This window comes from Oenanthe melanoleuca, chromosome 2 (genome assembly GCF_029582105.1).
Source record: "Oenanthe melanoleuca isolate GR-GAL-2019-014 chromosome 2, OMel1.0, whole genome shotgun sequence".
NCBI lineage: Eukaryota > Metazoa > Chordata > Aves > Passeriformes > Muscicapidae > Oenanthe > Oenanthe melanoleuca.
In genome coordinates this window covers 21,907,126-21,932,704 of record NC_079335.1, presented here as the reverse complement: position 1 = coordinate 21,932,704, position 25,579 = coordinate 21,907,126, and the positions used below count along the sequence as shown (strand labels likewise).

The following is a 25,579-nucleotide window of genomic DNA, read 5'->3' as shown; positions in this document are numbered from 1 at the left end:
GGGATGGCAGTGGCAAATCGTGTGGAAAGCAAATAGTGCATCTTCTGCCCTCTCCCTCTAGAGACAACCTGTGGGAGGTGCAGGGAACCCTGCCTTCCACTTCCTTTGCTTCTTTGTTTTATCTCACTCATGGGTCTAGCTGGGCATTAAGGCTTTCTATCACAAAATAAATACATTTGGACAGATGGAGAGTCAGATTCTTTTAGGCTCCTCCAATTTTTTTTTAAGGTTACTAAAGATGCTTATAATTCCAAGCTGTACCTGGCCCACTGCAGACTGGCCTCCCACTCTGTGGATGTGCTGGCCACGGAATGATCAGTCCATCCTTGCCAATAGTCCTAGTGATGAGGCTGGGCAACAAAAGGCAGGGGCAGTGTGGCAGTGTCAAGCCTGGGTATGTGCTGTATGGGGTGATTATATGGATGAGAATATTTGGACACCCAGCAGAAACTCATCCAAGGAGTCAGAGCAGAGAGTCAATGGATTAAGAATTCGTGTTTGGCAGCAGAAGCAGTCTCTTCTGGCTGTTACCAACACAGTTTCAATGTTGTTCCTATTTATTTGAAAAACACAGGATTAGCTAAGGTTCTCCTAGCACCAAACTCCCCCAAAAATGTCAGGAAGAAGAAAGGAGATAATACTGATCCACATTAAGGCAATGGTAACAGCACTGGAGCTAGCCCAGCATTGCCACACCAAACAACCTGGCCTGGGGGTCACCAACCTGTGTAAAGGGTGGCATGGCCCTTTGCTGCTCCTGATAGTAGGACAGTCTGTCACCCAGCTCAAGAGGCTGCTCCTGCCCTTCTGCATGCTGGTTTCATGACCAAAATCAGTTTTCTGCCCAGACTGAAATAGCTGTAAGCTGGGAGGGGCTTTTTCATATTTATGCTTTCTTTGAATACTATGTTTCCAAGTAGGAACTTGGATAAGTTTCAAATAAGTAAATTCGAAATGCAAGTGAAATAACCTTCAAATACTCCATGTCAGCTGACTGACATAACATTTTAGAACTAATGCCCATAACCTGCATCCAAGCAAGATCCTCTTTCTCCCCACCTCCATTCAGACAAATATCAAAGAGACCATGCCCATTGCTGTCTGCAACACCTGCCACTGTGAAAGTGACCATTGCACTGCATTTGGTCATCTTTACATCCAAAAATGCAGCTCTAAACCCCCCTCTTTGCCACTGCTCATTACTACTGGCAATGCTTTCTACTGCAGCTCAGCTGGAGTCTGGGGATCTGTAGGTATGGCTCATTTCACATATCTCAGACATCAGTTTTCAGTAGGGGACAGAAGGCTGAAATTCTACAATCTAACTAAAAGAAAGTCACAATTATCTAATAATCCAGGGGGTTTTTAGGGTTTGTTTTGTCCTGCATTCCATGATTCTAGGATGTAGTGATTTAATTAGGGAAGACAATGCTCCCCACTGGGCTTGCAAAAGCAAGTATTGCCACATGTCCCTCAGAGTCAAGAACCAGGTGGAGCAGGCACAGCAGTGACTAAGGAGGTCAACTCACAACAAAAGGCAGAATACCACAGTCATCACAGTAAAATTTCAATGCTCATGCACCACAAAAGATCAGTATTTGTCACTCTGTTGAGGTGCTGTCAGACAAAAAGAAATGTTCCATTCATGTCCAGTACATGGTTCAGTTTCTTCAGCTGCATATGGTCTTTCTGTGGTCCACTGAGTTCCACTGTGTCACAGTGAAGGTCTGCCTTGTAAACTTATAGCTTAGTAAAGTGACTCTGCTCCCTCCCCTATTTTATATTGCAAATGCCACAGAGCTTGTGCAAAGTTTTTGACTCCTAAGAAAAGCAGGAGTGTCAGTCAGGGCACTTACAGGGTGAGCAGTCTCATAAACAAATGGCACTTCTTTTCTGCCTGTGGTTATGGGGTTTGAGAATAACTGAAAGATAAAAAAAGCAGGGACAATCTCAGCTTTTGTTAGACTTCCAGTTAGAAGAGGCTGGCCACAGACTGACAGGAGCCATCATGAGAGTGGCTACCTTGCTGACATGGGGGAGGTAAGAGCAAAGTGTGTTCAGAAGGGTCCCTCTTCTGCAAGGTTCTCTCTCAGTCATTGTTTCTGTCAAACTGAGGCTGTACTCAGATCATTTGGATAAATATCCAGAAATGAATGCAGCCTTTATGAATTTGTTTAAATCCATTTTCCACTTCATTCTTATAAACTCGGCAATGTTCTGCAACAGTCCTTTTCTAGTATTTAGTGAGCATGATGTGCAAAGCCATTTTTACTTATTTTCAATGTATTTACTAACTGGCTACAGTCAACAACTGTGACAGTAGAAATGCCAACACTGAAGGGTCTCAGTCACCTTTGGAAAGAAAAGCAGGTCTTGGCTATGTATCTTAAATTAACACATTAACATCCAGGGTTTTCCAATCTGTCTGGAAGAAAAGAAAATAGTCAACAAGAACATACATTTGAATCTGGCCCTGGGGACAGAGGGAAACCTTTCAGTAAGTATTAAGTCAGACTAAAGTTCCACCTTCAGTGTAATAGATGGTTGTGTCCTCAAGTTCAGAGTGAATCCACCATATCCACCGTGCCAATAAAACTACTGACTTTGGTCCCATAACTTCCTTTAGACCCGATTCAGTATTTCATTAACACTTGTACATTTAGCAGTTTTGGAGCAGTTCCACCTCTTCCAAAGGTGCCATGCATCTCAGATGCAGTGTGTTGTGCCTGCAGGACAGAGTGCCACATGTCCCCAGCAGTGTTGGCTCACTGCAGTGATCCAGGGGATGCTTCTGAGGACGTGGCTTCTTAGGCAGCAGCTTCCTGCACTGAGTCAGGCAGAAGGATGGCAATAATTTCCCCATTCCCTCAGAGTTCAGGTCACCACAAACCCCAAGCAGGGTGTGTCAAACACTGCGGTTGCCAAGTCTCCCCAGCCCTGTGCCCACACCGTATTTTCACACAGCACCTTCTCCTGTTTCTTAAACAACGTGGTACCACGTGAACCTGTAAAATAAGCCCTGTCTCTCACACAGTCTCAGTCAGAAATATAACCACCAAACCCAAGGTTAAGTTTAGTTTTTGTAACATTGCCCTAGGGTAATATGAATCACTCATTCATCTCCCCACTCCAGCAGGCAATTCTTTCACGCTTCCTTATGCTCCCAGCCCAGTCCCAACATTGATCTTGCATTCTCTACAGTCCAGGAAATGTCCACAAGGCAGAGTAAACAAAGTGTTGTTTTGTATTTGTTTGGTGTATTAACAGTGCATCCCAAAATGTGCTCTTATCTGACACATCACAAGCTCATTTTATGCAAAAATGACATATCTGATTTCTTTTGACATATCTTTTGCCTCTGATTACACCAGTGATAGTGTGTCCATAGCAATTTTTTCTTACTTACTTACTGCTGGGAAAGGCAAAAATATTAGGTCAGTAAAAGTAACTGCTTATATGTCCATGGAGCAAAGTGTGCCCCTTGCAAAAAAAAATCAGATGGATCTTAGATTTCTAATTTGGGTGCTGGAAACATTTTAGTCATATTAGCAAAATGCTTGGGCTGAGTCTATTAGCCCTAATTACAGGAGCAGTTATATGAGACCAGTGAAAGCTCTGTCCTTATGAAATTATATTGCTTTGCTGTTTTTCTCCAGAATCTCTTCATAAACCTTGCTGTGTTTTTTAATGAGAAAATGCAACTTAGAACAGTGACCAGCAATTTTTCCAAGACATAGATAAGATCAGAGATTGATAAATGAGTAATGAGACTGCCTATAACCCTTTTCTCTTAGCCAAGTGACTTAGAAGGTGAGAACAATCTATAAAAACTTGGAAATCTTCTAAATGTATCTTCACTTAGTTTGTTCCAAAGCAGCATTAGGGAAAAATATTTAATTTAAGAATAAGAAGCAAAAGTAATTTATATCTTTACAAATTCGCTGAAGATGTTTCAATACGTTTAAAGCCCCCACTAGCCCCCACTAGCTAGCCAGGATGGAGTAGAGCTGGTGAAAATACACAGATATAGCTTGAAAGCACTTCCAGCAGCAGCAGCAGCAGCAGCAGCAGCAGCAGCTCACTACTCCTTGTAATGTTACTGGGGAATATGAGTTATTTTTGTTCTCCTGAGAGTGAATGGGAAATTACAATAGAGAAGTTTTGTGATTTATCCAAGCCCTGAGGAACGTGGTGGGGCATCCAACTCAAAAATTTTAACTTGGTGGTTTCCCAGTCCTGTGTCCTGCCACCCCTTGCCCCAGGCATTAAAATCCAGTATAATTAGAGTGAGCGGTTCGCAGCAGAGCCCCGAGAGGAGGCGGCTGTCACAAACTAACACAGCAGCTGCCCTGCCCCGGGCACGCAGGAGAGCTGCCTCTGCGGGCATCGACACCGCGGCTGCAGGAGATGGACAGCTCGCCGCTGCATTTGCAGAGCCTCCTGCCTGCTGCGTGCCACCTCCTAGCAGGGGAAGGGCTGGAGAGGAGCAGCACCTCCCCTGGCCAGGACAGCAGCCTGGCGTCCGGAATTCCGTGCGGATTCAGCGTCCCCTGGGATGTCACCGCACACGCAGTGACGCCTGCAGGGACACAGAGCCCTGACCCAGGGCAGCGCAGGAAAGGGAGGCAGGAGGCACTCAGCAGCAGGAGAGCAAAGCAAGAGCACACAGCAGCCGAGAAAAGGCGAGGGGGGGACCATCTGTAGCACCACTGATCCTCCGAAGCACCTCCGGGGGCTGAGGGTGCTGTGGGAGCGTCCCCAGAGGTGTGGAGTCCTCGGCCACACAATGCACCAGCCTTGGGGGATATGGTGGGGTGATCGCTACACCCCAGGTAGAAAAGCTGAGCTCTTGGAGGCCTGGCCAGCATCACACACAAGGATTTATTTGCCCCACTCCATTCCTGCACTCAGTTTCCTGGGCTCTTAAAGGGCTGATCTTTAATACTGGGGGTTCCTTGTAACTAGGGCTCAACCTCTCTCCCCACCAAGGCTCTGAGGAACAAGCCGGAGGTGATGCACAGGGCTGGAGTGCTCAGGGCTCTGACAGGGCTGGAGGAAGCAAGCGAGGAATCTTCATCCGCCTGCACACCCTAACCCTACAGAGCACTGACAGCAGTCCATTTCCAGGAGCCGGACTTCAGAGGCGTGGGACCACGAGTGAGAGCCGGCAGGAGCCGATGTGGGTTATCTCACATAAAGCACCTGTCTCGCAGCGTCTGTGCTCAGGGCGGGGTCAGGTGCGCAGGGATTGCCACGATCAGCTTTCTCCCCCAGAAACTCGGCCTCACCGCGGGCTCGGCAACACAGGGGCGATTTCTTCCCAGCCGCCTGCAGCGTGGGCAGGGACGCTGCTAGCACTGACCGTGTAGCTGGACACTGTTCCATGTGCTAGCACGAGGAGTGTACCCACCAAGAGCAGCAGCGCAAGGAGGTCAGCCCTCCCTGCCCTGCCCGAGGTGCAGCCGTTCAGGGCTGTCCCTCCCGAGGTGGCTGCAGGGCTCTGTGCGGGGGTCGGGGGCTCCCAGCGGGCGACTGAGGGGGGGCGAGGCTAGCAGCTCCGCTCCCCTCACACCGAGTGCTCTGACAGGTGTCCCCGTCTTTCCTGCTGTCGGTCTCCGCAGGGACCGTGCCCAGGAGCCACAGCGAGGGCCCGCTGGCCACGGGCGGGGCAGCGGCTCCGGCTCCGGCTCCGGCTCGCCCGGTGCCTTCCCGGCGGGGTGAGGGGCGGGCGGCGCCCCTCGGCACCGGGCCCGGGGTGCCCGTGGGTGGGCGTCCCCCGTCCCCCTCGGGAGCTTGTGCCGCTCGGAGCCGGCGTGAAGCAGGACCGGGTGGGGAGGGAACCCGAGTTCGCGGCGCCGCTGCCGCCGATGCGCGGGGGCAAGAGCGAGAGGGCGAGCGGCGGCAGCTCCGGCACAGCGGCTCCGCCGGGCCGCCCCTCCGCAGCCCCCGGCCGCCACCCACCCCCGATCGCTGCCGGCGGGTCGGGCCGGGGTAGGTGGGAGCGGCGGGGGCGGGCGGCAGCCGCGGGGGTCGTCGCCATGACGAGCGGGCGTGCCGGCGCCTCCCGCCGCTGAGCGGGGCGGCCGCTGTCCCTTCAGCACCGCGGGCCGGCGGGGCCGAGCTGCCCTGCCCTGCCCTGCCCTGCCCTGCCCTGCCCTGCCCTGCCCTGCCTTGCCCTGTCCGGCCCGGCACCGGCACCCCCCCGGCACCAGCGTCCCTCGGCACCGGCATCCCGCGGCACCGGCATCCCCGGCACTAGCACTGCTCCAGCACCGGCATCTCCGGCACCGGCATCCCCGGCACTAGCACTGCTCCAGCACCGGCATCCCGCGGCACCGATATCTCCGGCACCAGCACTCCTCCGGCACCGGCAGCCCCGGCACCGGCATCCCCGGCACCAGCACGCCCCGGCACCGGCAGCCCCGGCACCGGCAGCCCCGGGCAGCGAGGCGAGCCCTGGCGGCCCCCGCGGGCGGCGGCGATGGCGGGCGGGGGCCGGGGGCAGCAGCGGGGCCGCGGCCGCTGAGGCAGCAGGTAGGGCGGGCGCGGAGAGCGCGGAGAGCGCGGAGAGCGCGGAGAGCCGCGGAGCCGGCGGGCGGGGCGCGCTCCCCGCGGGTCGCTGCGGGGCTCCGGCCCCCGAGGCGCGGCCAGGGACGGAGCCCGGGCGGCGGCGGGGGCTCCTCGTGTGGCGCGGCCGGGAGGGAATGAAAGGTCCGGTGGCACAAAGGCCGTGAGTAACGGGGGCGGTGGGAGCGACAGCCGCAGCCCAGGTGAAGGGCGAGGGGAGGGACAGGAGCCTGCAGCGGGAACAAAGGAACCTCCCTCAAGGTCTTCAGTGGGAGAAAAGGAAAGGGGGAAAAGGGGAGAAACGGGGGCAGAGGGAGAAAAAGAGAGGGAAAGCGAGTGAACAGGGGGAAAAAAGAGGAAGGGGGACAAGATAGGAAACGGGAAAAGGGGGGAGAAGAAAAGGAGAGAAGGAAAGAAGGGAAGAAGGAGAGAGAGAGAGAGAATGAAAGAGAGAAAGAGAAGAAAGAAAAGAAAGAACAAAAGAGCATGCATCAGTAGGTGAACATGCTGTAGATTTGTTCATTCTGCCAACTTTCTGTGTAATTGTATCCTAGGTTTTCATTCCCTACCCACATTTGGAAGGAGCTCACTATGACAGGGCAGAGTCTGAGGGCTTTATCTGAAGCAAATTTTGAAGACAATGAGATCAGCATCAACGTTGGAGGCTTTAAGAAAAAGATGAGATCCAACACATTATTAAGGTTCCCCGAGACCAGGCTGGGCAAATTACTAAGCTGCCACTCAAAGGAGTCGATACTGGAGCTTTGTGATGACTATGATGACACCAAGAATGAATTTTATTTTGACAGGAACCCCGAGCTCTTTCCTTATGTGCTACATTTTTATAACACTGGCAAGCTCCATGTGATGGGCGAACTCTGTGTGTTTTCTTTCAGCCAGGAGATTGAATATTGGGGAATCAATGAATTCTTTATAGACTCCTGCTGCAGTTATAGCTACCATGGGAGGAAAATGGAGCCAGACCAAGAGAAATGGGAGGAACAAAGTGACCAGGAAAGTACGACATCTTCTTTCGATGAGATTTTGGCATTCTACAATGATGCCTCTAAATTTGACAAACAGCCCTTTGGAAACATCAGGAGGCAGCTCTGGCTTGCTTTGGATAATCCTGGGTACTCAGTTTTAAGCCGCATCTTCAGTGTCCTTTCAATAGTGGTGGTGCTGGGCTCCATTGTGACCATGTGCCTGAACAGCCTCCCAGACTTCCAGATTGTTGACAGCAACGGGAACCCCGAGGAGGACCCTCGCTTTGAAATCGTGGAACATTTTGGTATTGCATGGTTCACTTTTGAACTGGTGGCGAGATTTGCAGTAGCTCCTGACTTTTTAAAATTTTTCAAGCATGCCCTGAATTTGATTGACCTAATGTCTATCCTTCCATTTTATATTACGTTAATTGTCAACTTGGTTGTGGAAAGCAGTCCGACTTTAGCAAATTTAGGCAGAGTTGCACAAGTCCTGAGACTCATGAGGATCTTCCGCATATTAAAGCTTGCTAGACACTCCACAGGTCTCAGGTCTCTCGGAGCCACCCTGAAGTACAGCTACAGAGAGGTGGGGCTTCTTTTACTCTACCTCTCTGTTGGCATCTCCATTTTCTCAGTAGTTGCTTACACCATTGAGAAAGAAGAGAATGAGGGGTTAGCCACCATCCCTGCTTGTTGGTGGTGGGCTACTGTTAGCATGACCACAGTTGGCTACGGGGATGTGGTGCCAGGGAGCACAGCTGGCAAGCTGACGGCATCTGCATGCATCCTAGCTGGTATCCTAGTGGTAGTGCTTCCCATTACACTGATCTTTAATAAATTCTCCCACTTCTATAGGCGTCAGAAGCAGTTAGAGAGTGCCATGAGAAGCTGTGATTTTGGTGATGGCATGAAAGAAGTTCCATCTGTCAATTTAAGGGACTACTATGCTTATAAAGTTAAGTCCCTTATGGCCAGTCTGACCAATATGAGCAGGAGTACCCCCAGTGAGCTGAGCCTGAATGATTCACTGCATTAGTGTACAAGTCTGACAGCAGTTTGCATGAGAGCTATCAAGAGCTATGTTTATAAATGTTTTCCTATTTGTTTTTTGGATTTTTTTTTTCTAGAAGATAGTGTTGCTGACACTGCACTTTGCACTTGAGAAACTAAAGACATTTCTATTACAAGTTAACAGTTTGCACATTTTCATCCTGTTCCATAAGGGTACTAAATGCTGACTTTTCCATACAAATGTTACCACTTCCATGACATTAGTGCTAGTGGTATAGTGATGATCTGTTACTTTGTGCATTTTCTCATTTGAGCAGAGAAATGAATGTACCCAAGTGGAATAAAAATTCTCAGCTGTGACACAAGTAATGAAAAAATCACCTATCACCTATACTGGTGTCTGTACTAGTATAGGACTTCCCATGCATTTTACAATGGTTTGAAACAGCCACATGTGAGTCACTGATGCAGGAACACTTCTACCTATATTGCTGACCAGTAATTCTGATCATCACTTGCCTGAAAACACCTGTAAGTTTGCTTACTCTTGAGTATGTGTGTTAAAATCTGGGTGTTCTTCTTCTGAAATGGTATGTATAGTAATATTTTTCAGAATCTCTTGGGCATAGACCTTCCTCCTTTCCAATATTAGATCAATACTGAGCCCTCTGAAGAAGGCCATGCCTCATTTTCAGATAGCTCTATATTCAAAAACTACATTTCCACAAGTGACTCTAGGTATGAAGGCCCATATAGAGCTCTCAGGATCCCATTTCCAGAAGGGGTCTGCTCACAGCTTGGTCCCAGTGCAGCTGCAAATGTATTGTATCAGTCCATCAAAATGGTTTTGAGATTAGACACATGAAGCTGTGGGCTTTAAACAATTAGAAGCTCCAATGAAAAACTTGGATTTGATTATTGAAGTGAAATATTCCCACATGAACAGTACAGGCAGCATTTTAGGAATTGACATTCATATACTGCAAAAAGACTAATTATAAAGATGCCATATGTGATGCTGAGATATAAAATCTAATTTTATCAGCAAAGCTTGAAAGCAGGTGTTGATGACAGACAATTCCATTAAAATTTCTGCCAAGGAATCTCTAAGCAAAAAACCATTTTCACTCCGAAAGAAACTCTCAATTTACAGCTAAGGGAGAGTAAAAGGGCCTAAGAAGGGAACAGATAAAGAGCTTAATACTGCACTATCTGTGGGTAGATCCTCCTACCTACTTCTGTGATGTAGTCAATTTAAACCCTTTCAAGGGCTGGCATGTAATTGTTTAAAAAAAACCATGAGAGAACAGATCATATGCGATTTCAAGAGTAATAATGAATCTGCATAGAGTTGTTTTTTGAGTGCTCAGTCTCCTCCCTTACACAACTGTACAGAGACTAAACACTTGTAGTCAACAGGCAGAAGCCACTGCTTCCCTTTTCACTTCTGTGCTAGAAAAACTACTGGCACTCAGAGGGCAGAACACTATTTTTCTTCAGATCCTACTGCTTTTCCATCCCATGCATTACATATAATGTTCCAATTAATTTTTTTGTTAGTTTTACTTGTGAAGACTAGAGAGGTGCAGAAATTAAATTCAAGCTAATTAGAAGAGAAATTAAAATACTAAAGCTGAAATTGTCTTGTTTGGAAGACTGTGTTTTTAAACCATGACAAAGGGTGGTTCAACCAACAAAATAAAGCAAATATGGTATGAATAAGTAATTGCCTCATTTAGGCTATTAGAGGTTGCAGCTTGGTCTGGATCTTTTGATGCTGTATCAGGTCCACCTAAAAAACAGAAAGGTGAGGACCCAGGATGGGATTTCTGTTTGCCCAGTGATCTATGACTATACACAGTGTGTAATTACTTACCCTCCATTACTTACCCATTCCCTCTGAACACCCTTCCTTCACATCAGTTAGTAGCTGATTTAGGCCATGAAGTGTGAGGGAAAAAGGTCCTTTCCAGCCTTACCAATTTTCAACACAGCCTGCACAAGTTTTAAGTCAATTGGCAAGGCCTTGCTTGCTGTCCTTCCAACTGAAAGTGCCATATACACAGTCCTGAAGGTAGACCTAGATAACCTGAATTTGGTGTCCAAACTTGAAACATTTTGCTAAGGTTTACACTTCTGGATAGGGCTGGTTCAATTCAATTTATGCTGACTCCCAGGCATAAATTCAGTACTCCTGTCCCTGATTCATACTGCACATGTCAAACAATGACACACCCACAAACAGCCACCTGCACAGGGAGCAGCGTGAGGTCACCTGTGGAACTGAAATACCAACAAACAAGGGGAGGAAGAGGTGGGTGTGGGCAGCACATACCCTCCAGCCTACATGCTGCAAGGGTGGCAAATTCTCTCACTGATGCAAAGGACACTGCAAACTGTGTCTGGTGGTTGGGGCTTTTGAAGAACTCAGCTGCAAGCAGTGGTTTTATCTCAGTTTCATAAACAGTAGATTTACAGAGCTGAAAACCAGGGACTTTCAGAGCAGTTATTTGGTGAGACCTGTAGACTTCCCAAAGAGCCACAAATTCCCTCAGCTGTTGCTAGTTTAACATTGCAAAGGTTGGATTTAACTTTGCAACACATCATTTCAATAACCTATAGCTTATCTTATGTTCTAGATTTATTATTATTTGTAGGGCTGATGCTCTGTCATTTCTGCAAATATTGACTGGAATGGGTCCAAATTGCATTTTACTAAAGAAAATGAAATACCCAAGGAATTCCAACTTTTATTGTACTGGTTGAATGGAATTTTCATTATTGCATTTTTATAAAGTGCTTTTGATCAAAGACACTAAATAAATAAAGTACTACAGTTTAAGATGTTCTTATTATCATGACAATTACTTCACACAGTGCACAGGAATTCCTTTCATAAACTTAACTTACTCCATGTTAAACGTAGTCACATTTTTGCTTCCCTCCTCCTCTTGAAGACCATTCTAGAGCTATGCTGCTCTCCAAGGCTTGCACAACTTTTAGCACAATTTTATTAATGGCTGCTTTATACCAGCAATTTTTTCCTTTTGCCAACACTGTTCTTTAGCTTAAATATTTCATTTTCCTCTTAGTGTTTTTATAGACTGCAACCATATGGCCTTGTATACGTATTTTCACAGGTTTTTACCTCTCAAGCTTCCTTTTAGTTTTGTTTTTACAAGTCCTGTTCCCTGACCATGCTAGGGGATGTAGCCCTTTTTTTGCATTACTTCTGCTTTGATTTATTATGTTTGAGCAATGGACAGTATTGTACAGCAGTTTTCTATTTGCTTATGACTAACAGAATTTTTCACTCAGCAGAATAACAATTTAATGATTTAAGCAATGTTGCTGTCTTAGTTGCCCCACAATATCTAGGTAAGGAAGAATAAGGCACACCTTATTATATTTGAGAATTGGACAGTATTGTACAGCAGTTTTAATACTTGCTTATGACTAACAGAATTTTTCACTGAGCAGAATAACAATTTAATGATTTAAGTAATGTTGCTGCCTTAGCTGCCCCAAAATATTAGCTAAGGAACAATAAGGCATATTTTTCCTGACATTTCATGAAGCAATGTCTATTCTAGGGCTCAGTAAGTGCTGAGAAAACACATCTCTCATTAAATAAAAGCTATAGGAAAATGTTTACATTACACTTTGAAGAAAGAATGCAATCTCTCCAAAGCCTAAACAGGGGAGAAGACGTGGGGTATTTTTTACATAGTCAGTACTTAAGAAGACTTCCTCACTCACTGTCGTGTGAGAACAGGGTGTCTGCCCTTCCATAACCCACTGGGTCAGAACTGAAGGATGAGAGGACTAACTGACCACTTTCTTCAGAGCTGGAAAATTTCAGTGGTCAGAAATCTCCTTAGTATGGATGTGCAGTTTTCTGAACATTGCCTCGGCCTGTGCTCCTCCTGCCTGTGACAGTCACCTTCGTGGGACCAGTGAAAATGCTGTGCCTACTCTCTTTCATCTGAGAGCTTTGTATTATTTAAATGAGAATTGTGGTAATATTTCAAATGAGGTAACTTGCTTTATTGCCAGGAATAAACTGTTAGAGAATCTGGATTTCTAGTACAAATCTAGGCTATTAGGAGAGTCAGAGATGCCCTTGAGAAGCAATATGTTACATTATGTTCCTGAGATGTAAAATCTATATATAGATTGTGATTAAGCTTTTTATGTATGTTCAGATTTTGTATTATTGCCTGGTTTATTACTCATTTACTTTCATGAGTTGCTAATTCTCTCTTTCCCTGCAGACTTTCCATTTTGAAAACAGACTGGTTTTTCCTCTCATGTTATATAGAGCATGAGCTACTTCACATTGCAAACTTAAAAACAAAAAACTTTGCATTTAGTTTTCCAAATTTAATACCTTTGTACCTTTTTGTATAGAACTCTACAAGACTGCAGGGAACTACTGTATCTGGTGCTCTTTGTTCTGTGTGTCTTGTCCCAGTAGTGTGTAATGCACTCAAGAACTCAGTTTTGTGCCACAAAATGGAAATTAAATGCATAAAAATTATCTTTCACCAGGGATCTAGAGCTGATTTAAGTTTCAGGATATTCTGAGTATACATTATAATCAAAGAGAAGCCTGGGCCTTGTTGTGAAGATAAATTTTTTTAAATATGCACATCAGGCTAGATTTCTATTCTTAGAAATGCTCTTAATTGGTGATTGTGGTGGGGAACCCACATTTTTCAGTTGAACAAACAGTGCAAGTTTCTTGTTCTGTACCTGACAGATTAGGGACTAAACAACATACCACCAGCATTTGGAGGCATTAAATCAACTTGACACGACCTTTCATCTCTTCCAAAATAAGCCCTTCCCTAGAGGCCCCAGCTGTGCACATATAAGCAGCAGAAAGCCCCTGGAGTAACTGCTCCTGCTGTGCTGGTTATCCATTTCCTCCCACAATACTCCTGACTTTAATCTACCTTTGATGGTGCTTTCAAACAACATTCAACCCAAGGCACCACTCATATCCCTTGGTGGAGTCTTGTGCCAGAACTATTCTTTTCTCATTATGTTATTCTTATTTTCTTTTCCAATTTATGCACCTGGCTTCCCATTAACCTACACCAGAAATTAATTTGATCTCCTGTAACTAACTTTCAAGTTGTACACTATTCAGACGGTAAAATAATGTTCCCATCTGAACATTCTGAAGCATCTTTTAGCATCCTTTACTGATTCTGCCTTTCTCCTAAAAAGAAAAAAAAAGGATATGCTTCTCATCTGAGAATAATTTACAGGGTTAAAAATAGAGCAAGGGGTAATACATTATTCAAAGCAACAGTTCTACAGAGCAATCACTGAAGCTGCTAAGAAACATATCTCTTATTAAAAATTGTGGATCTCTTCACCTCTCATATAAAATTATGGGTTGTCAAGTGGAGGAAGCAACCTCCAAACTGTCTAGAAAGTGTTTCCCAAGATCATATGACACTGCTGGCAAAGGTCTGGCTCTGGAATTTATTTGCCCTGTTAGAAATGAGGATGGAGAATCATCTCACAGGTGTTGAGACTCACACTGACCTCCCACTGCAGAAATTTGTTTGCCTGACATTGCCTCACCCTTTATACACAACCCTAAATCATGTAGGTCCTCACTTGGATAAACACAAGAATTTGCCTTAAGAGGCAGTGGCACAAATCCAGCATTTCAGCTTCACAGAAGTGCAAAGAAACATCAGCACCTCCCACTCTTCACTTTTTTCTTTAAGGGTACTAATGGGTTCTGGCTTCTCACAAATCCCTGTTCAGATACAAACAGGGCTAAGTTTTTCAGGAATTGGACAAAGACTCCTACAAATCTGACAATTTCTTCTACAGATCTAAAGCAGCCTAAGAGCTGCCCACTCTCAGATGCATGGTCCAGCATCTGCTTGTTGTGTGCAGGTGTTCTGTGTGGTGCAAAAGTCTGTGTAGCTTTGAGCAGACTATTCCACTGATGACACTGTTGATTTTCAAAGAAAACTCTTAATCTTACTTGGAAGATGAGTGGTACTCACACAGCAGCACAGTTAGCTTGCCAGCAGCTGCTCTGCTGCCCATGCCAAGTCCTGTACCTCCTGCCTCACCCTCTGTACCTGCCATGGCCTGACATGGCCATTCCTGGAGCCTCCATGACATCAGAGGAAAGGTGATGTGGAGGGGTTGTACACAGCAAAATGAGGATTCAGAGTTCCCACCAACTTTCAGTGGAAATTATCCTGTCAAATTACTATGCTGTTTCTGAAATTCATGTTCTGTCCCATTCTGTGAAATGTTCTGAATACTGACATCCTACCATAGCCCCCTTAAGGACCATCCATTTGATTACCATTAGGTAAATTCTAATTTATTTCTATTGTATCAGTGCCTGGGAACATCAGACTATGGGCTACCACCTCCCTATGTTACATTTTCCAAGTATGGCAAAAGATAACATGTCAAAATTGTGATTTACTTGTGGGAAAAATCTATTCTCTGTGTTGTTTCTTTCTTCTTTCTGTACTAAGGCACACCTTTCTACTGCCACATTTTTTAACATTGTGATCCCTTCCTATTGAAGGAAGAAGCTCTGGATGTATTTTCTTTGGTGAGCTGGTTCTCAGCAATCCCTGTGGGAGCATGCCCTAAAGAAGACAGCTGAAACCAGGGAAGAGGCTGATGCCACCTGCAAGCACCTTCCAGAGGAGTGGCTTATCCCCATCCTACTCCCCCTATGTGTCTCCCCCTCTCTTGCATGGAGAGCACAAAGGACTCTGCTTCATGTGTGTAGAAACACAGCAATGGCCCATCCACCACACACAAAAATACAAATATGCTTCCTCACACTCGGCAGGAGCCCCAGAGCACCGAAACAATTTAACATGCTGGGAAAGAATCAGAGGTGACAGGTGTTTCTAGGTGCATTTGATTTCCTTAGGAATCCCTTTAGACTAAGAGAAAGGTCAGTCTAGACATACCAAGAATACAGAAGAAAAAGGCTTTGCTAGACAGTTAATGATACCTGAAACAAGACAATTTTCCATCCTGAAAAAGCTGTATTATAAAAGCAAAGTGCATCTTTTCATCTTGCCAGAGAAGATGAGAAGAAAGCCATGGGGAATGAAAAGTCAGTCTATTTCAGTTCTGAGCTTTTAAAATAAAGCATTAATCCTATGCAGCCCAGAAAAGAAGAATAAACCTGAAAAGAAAACTAAGCTGCAACTAAACAGTGTCTCAATTCTTTCCTTGCGAAGTGCACAGGACAGTTACGTCTTGCATGGTTTCATTTAGACACCTGGACCAAAAATCAGAGACTACCTTCCAAAAATTTCAAGTTCAAATTTCTAAGCACAGCCAGGGATTTCAGACCTCCCCTCCCCTCCCCTGGGTCAGCTGCATGGCACTCCAAACATGAGCTTGGCAGCCTCACAATACTTTGGGAAGGTAAGGCCACGCAGGTTCTGTCCCTTGCTGTGATGAGGGAACACGGCAGCTGCTTGGCTCTGTAGCACAGTGCCCATTGAGCCCTGAGCACCCTCGAGCCACTGATCAGGACAGAAGATGGAAGACAGCTCAGAAATGGAGCACTACTCTAAAAAAGCCTGAATGGTTGCTCCTTGTTCTAGAGCAAAGAGCTGAAGTAAACACTTCAGTTCACATTAGTCAGACACTGTGCAAATAAGACTTTCTCCTACTCTAGCAGAAAGATGGGACCAAACTGTTGAGCTTTTTGTGGAGGCAGTAACTGAAGACAAGTGCTATGAGATGTATAAACTGATGTCAGTTGATGGACTGAATAAATCAACACTAACTACACTTAAAAGGCTTGAAAATTATACCTACTCCTGGAATAAATTTGCATTAATTTTTAGGATGCAGGACTACTGTATTGCTGGTCCTATAATCATAGAGATCCCCAATTCCTTACTTATTCTAATGATTACATATTTGGTGGTTGTTTAAACATCTGCTCGTCAACAAAAGTTGTAATTACACTAACTAGGAGGAATAGATTTCTTGGGTTTTTTGAATCTAATACAACACTATTGATTTAACCCACATTACATTGTGGAATGTAAACAGCCTCAAAAACAATTCTATTTTTATAAAAGATGAGCAATCAGTGGTGGATGTTTCTCCTTAGCAGGAGAGATACCCACATACCTATAGTGGGTTACCAAATTGCTTTTGGTTGTTTTAGTTTCTAATGGGATGAGGGACTCTTGGAATGAGTCACAGCAGTATTTCAGTTGTATTTACTGAAATACTGAACCACTACTTACCACATCAGAGAATTCTGTTCACTTTCTCAGGTAAATCGGATTTGGACTAAGCAATTGTACATGTGTATAAATCAGTGCAGTGCTGAACATTAACACAGTCACCCCATTATTTTCTGAACACTCTCAAGGCCATTTTCTGTAAAGATCAAATAACAGGAAAAACAACCCAAAATTTCATCTGGACTTCAGGAGACTCAGAAAAAGTTATTTTATTAATTTTACTTATAAGTGAAGTGGAGCATTTGACTTGTTTCTGCATTTTTAACACAGAACACTTTGAAAAATTCTAGTCTTCTTTCAGCAGGAAAAATTGATAAATATGACTTATCTAGACTGAAATAACACCTGCACTTTTAAAAGAATCTCATGCTTTTGGATATGGTTGCTATGAAAAATAGTGCTTCTACTTAATCCTTCCTCAAATAATCTCTGACCTCCATAATCTCTGGACTATGACACCTGTTTTCATGTGCGATGAGAGATCAAAAGGACACCTCTTGCTGTTAAGCCTATAGACCCCACTGTACTGCAATAAAAATGAAATATCAATTGATGCATCACACAAAAGGCTTAGTGTCATATAAATCAACCCAAAAGCTTTTGGTCTCCCTCTTTGATGTATTTGCTGCAGGCTTTTTTTAACAGTGACCATGCAAGCCTCGGGAGCCCAGGAGGAGTGCAAAGCAGCAGGAAGATCTGAACAGGGAAAAAAATAGTGTTAGAAACATCTGAGAGCCACAGCCATCTTCTCATGCATCAATCCTTCCAGTGACACTGAGAGAATGAAAGGAGGAATGGGGGGCAGGGTGCTTGCTTCTGGGCACACCTGTATGCAGCAAAGGAACAGCTGAAGAATTACACTAGTCAGCTCCAAATACTGTCTAGAGGAGCAAAACAGGACTAGGAGGGCTGAGCTTTTCTCTGGGAGAAGCTAGGGAGAGACACTGCAATATATAATAACTGTCTTCAGAAGAAATATCCACAGGGAGAAGAAACCAGGTTTTTAGTAAACAACATGTGGCTTAATTAATTTGCCAATTGCCAATCAGAGGAAAACATATCCAGGTACATTAGCATGTGGCCATGTATATTTACAAATTTAATTTCTGAAGCTGTCATAAGTAATGAAAAAAAAAAAAAAAATTAAGGTTGCTGGGGTTTGCAGTGCCATGGTAAATGGTGAACACCATTAATGTTTTCCCCCATTGTAACTAGCAGAAAACCTGTATTTGAGCCCAGAATCAGATTATAGTTTAATTCCTTCCAATGTCTTCTTGCTGCCTGAGCAGCTCCCTGCTTGGTTCCCAATTTATCCCCTCTGAATTTTCTGTGGGCTTTAGAAAGGCCTGTTTGCACCAAACAAGAACCAGCACCAAGCAAGAACTCTGGCTCTTTGCCTACAGCACATGAAAACTTCCTGCTCCCACCATTACTTCTGGCAAAGCTAAACCCAGCACCCACAGTAGGAACTTGGGAGGTTGAGGAATAGTGCTAATGCACTAAGAAAGGTCCTGTCACAGGGCATGGAGAGATTGTTAGCTGATGCTAACAATTCCACTGTACTTAGATAATTTCCTAAATATTTTTTTGTACATCAATTAAAAAAAGAGATACAAGGAACTTTATCTTTCCCAAGGGTTAAAAGTGATTCTCAGACTCCTTGGTCTGAACAAGCCTTAGTGGGAGCTCTGGCTATGCTGCAGTCCAGTCAACAAGGTCAAGTGGCATCAAAAGCTGTTTGCCACCACAGCATGGCTTTCTCCCTGAGATAACAGCTGGCTCCTGCAAGGCTTCTCAGACCACTTGAGCTCAGTGCTACCCTGCTGGGGATCAAGGCTTCCAGGTTCACATGGAGTCTCTTGGCAAAGCAGGACTCTCTGCTGTGTGTTGGTTCCTCACGCTCTGCAGGAGCCTCAGTGCCAGCACCATGGCCCGGCAGGGAGAGGAGCAGGAGGAAAGCAGCAGCTTCCAGCAGGGCACAGCACTCACATGATATCCTAAACAGGTGCATCCTGAGCTCATCCAGCCCTCTGGATAAAACCATCTCCATCCATGTCTGCCCAGGGCTGCAGAAGGAAAAGTCTCTCCATGCACAGACAAATATTTGCCATCAGAAGCCTCTGTAACCCCAGAAACGAGTGGGGAAAGGAGGAGAAAACACCCCCACTTTGGTGACTTTGATTAGGTTCTTTTACCATTTTTATTTACTTGGCACTATTATGGTATAGTTCCATTTATAAAGTTTAAAAAAACTGAAACTTTTATCTTTAAAATAAACACAGGACAATAAACATGAATGGAAGAAAATCAGATGTGAAACATCAACACAGAGCAGTAAGTTGTACAGATGACTACCTAATTTGCTTTTGTCAGCCAACACATTTTTTCCTCGCATCCACAATTAGCCTCATTAGCAGCCTGGCCAGGTGCAGATGCCATATTCTTTTTCTTCTCTCCTCAAATAAAATTTTAAAAAATTATCTCTTTCTTCCTTTTTCTGTGACAAATACCACTCTTCTCCAATCCAGATGACTCTCTGAAGGCCCAGTGAAATGAAGTGTGAATCTATTCTGAGGACTGTTTCCATTAACAAATAATGGAAAAAGGTCTAAAGCATTTGTTGGTCTGGAACTAACAATTATTCTGAAAGATTTGCTTAGAATCTGAACATCCCATCCTTTCAAAGGAAGGAAAACCAGGACACCCGAGACTTTAGTGATCTCTAAATAGAAGAAGAGAATAAAAGCTGTTACTGGCATTTGCATGTGTCCACTGTGTCTAAAGGACACTTGGCTCAGGGGATGCTCTTAAAAGTAATGCCCACATTCATTAAAAGGAAAAGAAGAAAGAAAATAAGAAGAATTTTCACATATGCTTTAAAAATGCAAACAAATTAAACCAAATCAAAATGGATTAGAGCACACCATGTAAAAGATAGGTCCTTTCCAGAACGAATGCATTGAACAAAGAGGAGAAATACATTTTGTGAAAAAGTAGTTTACAAATGCAACTTAATGACTTCACACCAAGCTATCAATGTAATTTGCCTTTCTCCAAAAAGCTTAAGCTATTACTCCATCTGGTACAACACAGTCATGAGAAACAACATGGGCTACCCAGGATGTGTCTTCTCCAAGGCTTTCACTGGCAATAGTGGGCATAACACTGCTGCATCACAGCCTGGCATAGAAATATCTCAGCAAATTTCCCAGCCAGCAGCATGACACAGCCTTAAGTCGCACCCTGAGCAGGTTTTTATTTGGTATTGGGAAAAAAATTCTTCACTGAAAAGATTGTCAAGCACTGGAACAGGCTGCCCAGGGAAGTAGTGGTGTCACTATCCCTGGAGGAATCAAAGAGACATGTGGATGTGGCACTTAGAGACATGGTTAGTGTGGACTTGGCAGTGCTGGGTTAACAGCTGGATCTTCTCCAACCTAAACTATTTAACATCCATCACTGCCTTTGGAAACACAGAAAGAAATGCCACCATAAGCTGGAGTCCTATTTAAGAGTTTTCACATATTTAAGAATGAGAAGAAATAAAGACTTTCTTACTTCATGAGGCCTTTTTGATTAGCTTTATAACCAGGTATACACTTAATGAAAAAATAACCCTCATCATACCACACTGATAGAGCCACATGCACACCAAGTGCTTCACTGAAGTTGTAGAGTGCACATTCTGCTCAGAAGGACCAGTGCCTTTCTGTGGTGAGTCAGGCTATCCCATGTACTTGGGCTGGGATTCACCCACCATGTGCCATATTTATATCTGAAAGTTCAACACTGATGAATGAAGGAGCAGCCCAAAACCACTGTGCACACTCATCAGAATACACTGTGCAATGCAGACAAGCTATTATTTACTGTAAATAAACAGTAGATAATGATAATATCCAATAAATGTCAGATTAATTCAGATTAGCAGCAGACATTTGTGACTTCAAACATACTGTGGCTCATTGTGGAGCATTGGTCATGAATTCCTTTTACTAAAATGTATTTGTAGGCAAGTTGTTAAGGGAATACTTTTTAAAAATCAGAAAAGAAATGGGCAATGGACTAATATTCAAGACATTAAATGAAGCCACTTTTTCTACTTAAGTCTATCTATTGCCTGTTGGATTTCTAGTGTGATGAGAACAACAAAGGAACAACTCAAACCCCTTATATCCACTAGTACCTCCAACTAAAGGATGTCTAAGAAGACTGCCAAGATATTTGGGTGATGCTCAGCTGTCTCAGGATTAGGCCTTTAGCAAGATCAGAGTGCAGAGAGAGGGACTTTCACAGAGTACTGAGGATCTCTGGCCTGATCCACTTTCACAGGATCCTCAGACTTCTAGTTCTGTTGTGCACTGTTGTGATCTGGAAAAATCCTTTCCAGAGCTGACTTTGAGAGACATGGGTTTCTGTGCTCACAGTGTAACAGAAAGGAAACAAAAGGGATGAGGGATGACTACAGAAATGAATATTAATGGCTACTATTAAGATAAACTGCTTCAGTTAGAATGAACAAGTCAACAATTATACAGGAAAAATTAGCTTTTATTAAAAATGTTTAGTAATAAGCAATGATTTTTCAAAAATTTTTTAACTTACTAAACCTACACATACAAAGTCAGAAGCAAACAAGAAATTGCTTGGTTAAAATCTTATTGAAGGTTAACTTGTCAGTAGTTCTATTAGATTTCCTGCAAGGCTTGCTTTTAAAGTATCTTAATAACTGTACTATTGGCTTTCCTTTACAGAGATGCTCATCCTCCATTAGCGATGTGAAGTCAACAACATGGATGATTTGATTCATTTATATAAACAGAGGAAAGAAAAAATAAGTTGCATCCATCTCTGAGTACAAAATCTATTTCTCTATGTTAATGCTTGCACAGGATTCAGAGCTCCATATGCTGGCTGCTGAAGTCCAAGGCAGCTCTTACACTGACTGCAGTTTGCACCATACCAGAATGGCAACATACTAATTTCATACTCATTCATGGAAGTATTCTTTGGTCACAAACATCCTGTACCTGCCGTTTTACAGTACATCAGATGCTATTTTTCACCTTTTTAAGTAGCTTGTTTTATTTGTCTTATTCATGGCATTCAGATTTTTCTCATGCATGTATATTCCATTTCTGTGTGCATGCATTTGTATGAAGTTCTGAGTTGTTTCTATGCAGACACATCAGGATACAAAAAAGGATATCATTTACCTTCTGATAGCTTTCAGATGTCAGACTGCAACAGCTCTAGTCTAAAATAGCCTTTTACTGGAGTCCCTTGGGATACACAGCTCATCTTTAGGGTACCACATTACTTAAGTTTTCAGAATACACAAAATAAGAAATTTGTGATCATTTTATATTATTGATTATTACACTGTAAAGCCACATTACTCAAAGCTTCATTTTTGGTGTGAAAAGTTTAAGATTGAGTAAGGGCAAATCTAGCTGCAGGTAAGAGTGTCTAGACAATGACACTTTGCTTAAAAGGCACACCAAGAAAAGGCAAGCTAGGTTCCTTTCCTGATGGTTTAAACCTGTTTTGTATTTTCTCTTATATATATATATATATAGATATGAATATATATGTGTGTATATCTACACAAATCAATGTATGCACACACACCTTTGAGTTTTTTAAAAACAGAAAGTTCAAGAAGTAGAAATTACTTTAAATAAATAAGAACCATAGTAATAGGGGGAAGTTGGTACTGTTATTTTTCCTGCATTATGATTATAATCTAATGACAAAGTGATATGTTTATACCATTTTTTACTTTATATCATTTCATTGTATAAATTTGAGGCATAGGACTACCAGCTGCATTTTATCTTGCCTAAAGTAATTTTTATGGATCTTCTGTGCTCTTGCATTTTCTCAAGGAATGGTCATTGCTCTAAGAAGTATGAAGAGAGTTGAGGATAAGGATGTTCTAACAATCACAATTAGGATTTATCTGCCTCTAGGGTTTACATGTCAGAGCATGGTGTGCATACAAACACACAGAGAATGACAAGTACAGCGATGGCTGTGCATGGCTCAAACCCAAGAAGTGGTACCAGCATGGCTGTAGAATGCTGGTCCTGTAAGAACTTTTTGTTTCCACTGGCATAAGCTTTGTGACATAATGCATCATTTCCAAAACCAGCACTGTTCCATCAAAATGGTCCACATATGTTGATAATTAATGTTAAGAGGTATGAGATGATTACTAACTTCCAGAAAAGGTTTAGCAGAAGATGCCCATACAGTAGTCACCATTGAAAGTTTAACAGCTAAAGGCTGAATGGAAAGATCTTTTCAACTGTATTGTTCAGAGAAGTATGACTATCACAGTGAAGTTATTTACATACAAGGCAACAATAGTAAAGATTTCAATAGAGAACGCAGTAGATTGTTCAGAGAGCGGATCACATTTTCTGCTAAGTCTGAAATATTTCTCACAATGTTGTAAATTCTACCAATAGATATTTCACAACATAAACCAGACAAGAACTTGTAAAAAGCTATTAAGAGCTTAGTCCTGCACTTCTGAGTCCCCAAAATCTACCAATAGAAGATTATAAGAATTTTGAATGTTTAGCAATTGCAAGACAAACTCTTCAGAACACTATTAAATGTTGCTTCTTTTCTATACTTATTAAATATAAGTATTCAATTTATTTTCTTTGGTTTTTAAATTACTATCCCTTTGTAGCTATAATGTGAAAACAAACAAACCCCAAAGTAGTAATAATTCCCCTCTCCCCTCAAAACAGTGATTAAAAAAACCCATAATAAAACAAAAAACATATCCAGAAAGTGTAGCTGTTACTTCATTATAAAACTACGGTGCAAAATAGAGGTTTATACTGGTCAGAATTGCAATAGCAATTGGAAGTTTACACTTAAAGAGTGACTGTAAGTATTGCTTCTCCTGAATAACAAAAATTAAAACTGATTAGGCACTTGTTTTCTTGTTCAATGACTGCTAACTCAGTGTGCGTACAAATGACAGAAATACTCTCTCAAAGAATGCTCTGTAGTGTAACAACTGTACTACTCAACTACAACAGTCCCTGATTCAGGAGAGCAGAAAAACATTGTGCCTATTACTTACTTTATTCCTAAATTTTACTGCTATGAATCAGCTGGATACATGTTCAAGTGCTGTCCTGAATCCGGATATTTGTTGAAATTGGAGTTTTAAGAGATAATACAGTGGTGAGCAGCTTTTCATTATATTACAACAGAAATTTTATCTAATTTGACTCTGCTCTCCACAATATTATCCTAATACTTCCCAACAGAAAACAGGCATAAAATAAATAGGATAACCAAAGATTACATAATAAATATGCTACTAAGTGGGAGACAATACATTGCAATATAAGGCTCGGTAGTGTTGCACAATCAAGAAATCATTCCAGGTGCTTCAAAACACAATTCCCAATGTACAACACCAAGTTACCATTACAAACCTGAAAAAGATTGGGAAGTAACAGATTAAACATCTATTATATTAAACATTTGAAAATGCAAACAAGTGGTAAAGTGTTTTGCTGCCTTTGCAGAACACCGTATGAATGTTCTTGACTGCTGCAATTGTCACTGCTTGTGAAGGAAAATTTAACAGATGGGATTTCTGAAAACTCTCATAATCTAATTCCTTCTGATTTACAAAATTACCAGTGTCCACACTGACTCCTAGTATTATGTTTGAAGGTAAAACAGACTCAGAAATTTTGCTGCCTCCGTTTCTTTGCGTCCATTGCATCTAGGATAGGTTGCCTCTTTGCAGTGTACCTCTGACGAAGCTCCTCAATTTCTCGTTCCATCATAGGGTCCAAAGCCTTTAATCTCATCTGTAATTCTTCTAAACTCAGATTCTTCAACTGCAAAACAACCAAACAAAAAAACAATCCCACAAAAGTATTAGAAACTGCTTTCAACAAAAATGAAATTCACTGCCTTTCATAAGCCTTTAATTTACAACTCTAGGGTTTTTACACATTTAGAGTGTATGTATACATATATATAACTGTTGATATAGCCAAAAGCCTTAGCGTGCTTCATAATAAATAACAGCATATGAAAGCAAACACACATAGTATATTTAACTTCAAAAAAAAACCAAACCTTTGCAAACCTTGTAAATAAATTGCAAATAAATACAGGCCTGGAGTTTAACTCATTAGGCTGAAAAAAGCATGCCACAGAATACAAATATATATATACACACTCATGTGTATAAATTATATTGCAAAATCAAATACTTCTTATTGAACTTCTTATAGAAGCCTGAGAAATAGACAGCTGCTGTAAGTGCTGCCTTGGGTTTTAGTAATACCCTTGACAGATATTTAGGGGTACTTTCTGATAAGAATGACAAGGCACCTGTCTTCCTCAAAAGACTGCTGTCAGATCTACTAAAAACAAATTGCTAACAGTGTTTTAAGTAACACGTGACATAATTTCCTGAATTCATGGGGGGTTACCTTTGACCAAGTTTTTTTCTCTCCAAAAATATTTTCTCAGAATGCTTAACAGTTCATTACAATTCACTCATTAAACTGATAATACAACACATAAATTATTTCACTGCCTTGCTGACTGCTGCCAACTAAGGTTGGAGTCTTGTCAGATCCTGGGGCATGTTGAGCATTACTGCTCCACCTGCTACTGCAGGGAATGATCTGCATTTGAAATGCATTCTGCGTCTGGCCTATGTGGTTTTCTCCTGATGTG

The 25,579-nt window shown here is 42.9% G+C and overlaps 2 protein-coding genes across 4 annotated transcripts in view; one reads left to right on the top strand and one right to left on the bottom strand.

The window, feature by feature from the left end:
* Positions 1 to 6,236: 6,236 nt before the first annotated feature.
* On the top strand, positions 6,237 to 13,782 carry KCNS2 (potassium voltage-gated channel modifier subfamily S member 2). Of its 3 annotated transcripts, none has more exons than XM_056485670.1 (2): positions 6,237 to 6,534; positions 7,122 to 13,782. In XM_056485670.1, exon 2 carries the CDS (start codon positions 7,159 to 7,161, stop codon positions 8,590 to 8,592), a length of 1,434 nt encoding a protein of 477 aa, XP_056341645.1. In that variant the 5' UTR covers positions 6,237 to 6,534; positions 7,122 to 7,158; the 3' UTR covers positions 8,593 to 13,782. The 3 variants fall into 3 exon arrangements, with proteins under 3 accessions (XP_056341645.1, XP_056341647.1, XP_056341644.1); XM_056485672.1 differs by lacking the exon at positions 6,237 to 6,534 and adding an exon at positions 6,656 to 6,711; XM_056485669.1 differs by lacking the exon at positions 6,237 to 6,534 and adding an exon at positions 6,656 to 6,730.
* A 7,594-nt stretch (positions 13,783 to 21,376) lies between these two features.
* STK3 (serine/threonine kinase 3) overlaps positions 21,377 to 25,579 on the bottom strand; it is a 120,732-nt gene continuing 116,529 nt past the window's right edge. Inside the window, exon 11 of the mRNA XM_056484808.1 lies at positions 21,377 to 24,726. Within this exon, the coding sequence (XP_056340783.1) occupies positions 24,568 to 24,726 (159 nt within the window). The 3' untranslated portion in view covers positions 21,377 to 24,567. The remainder of the gene's footprint in view (positions 24,727 to 25,579) is intronic.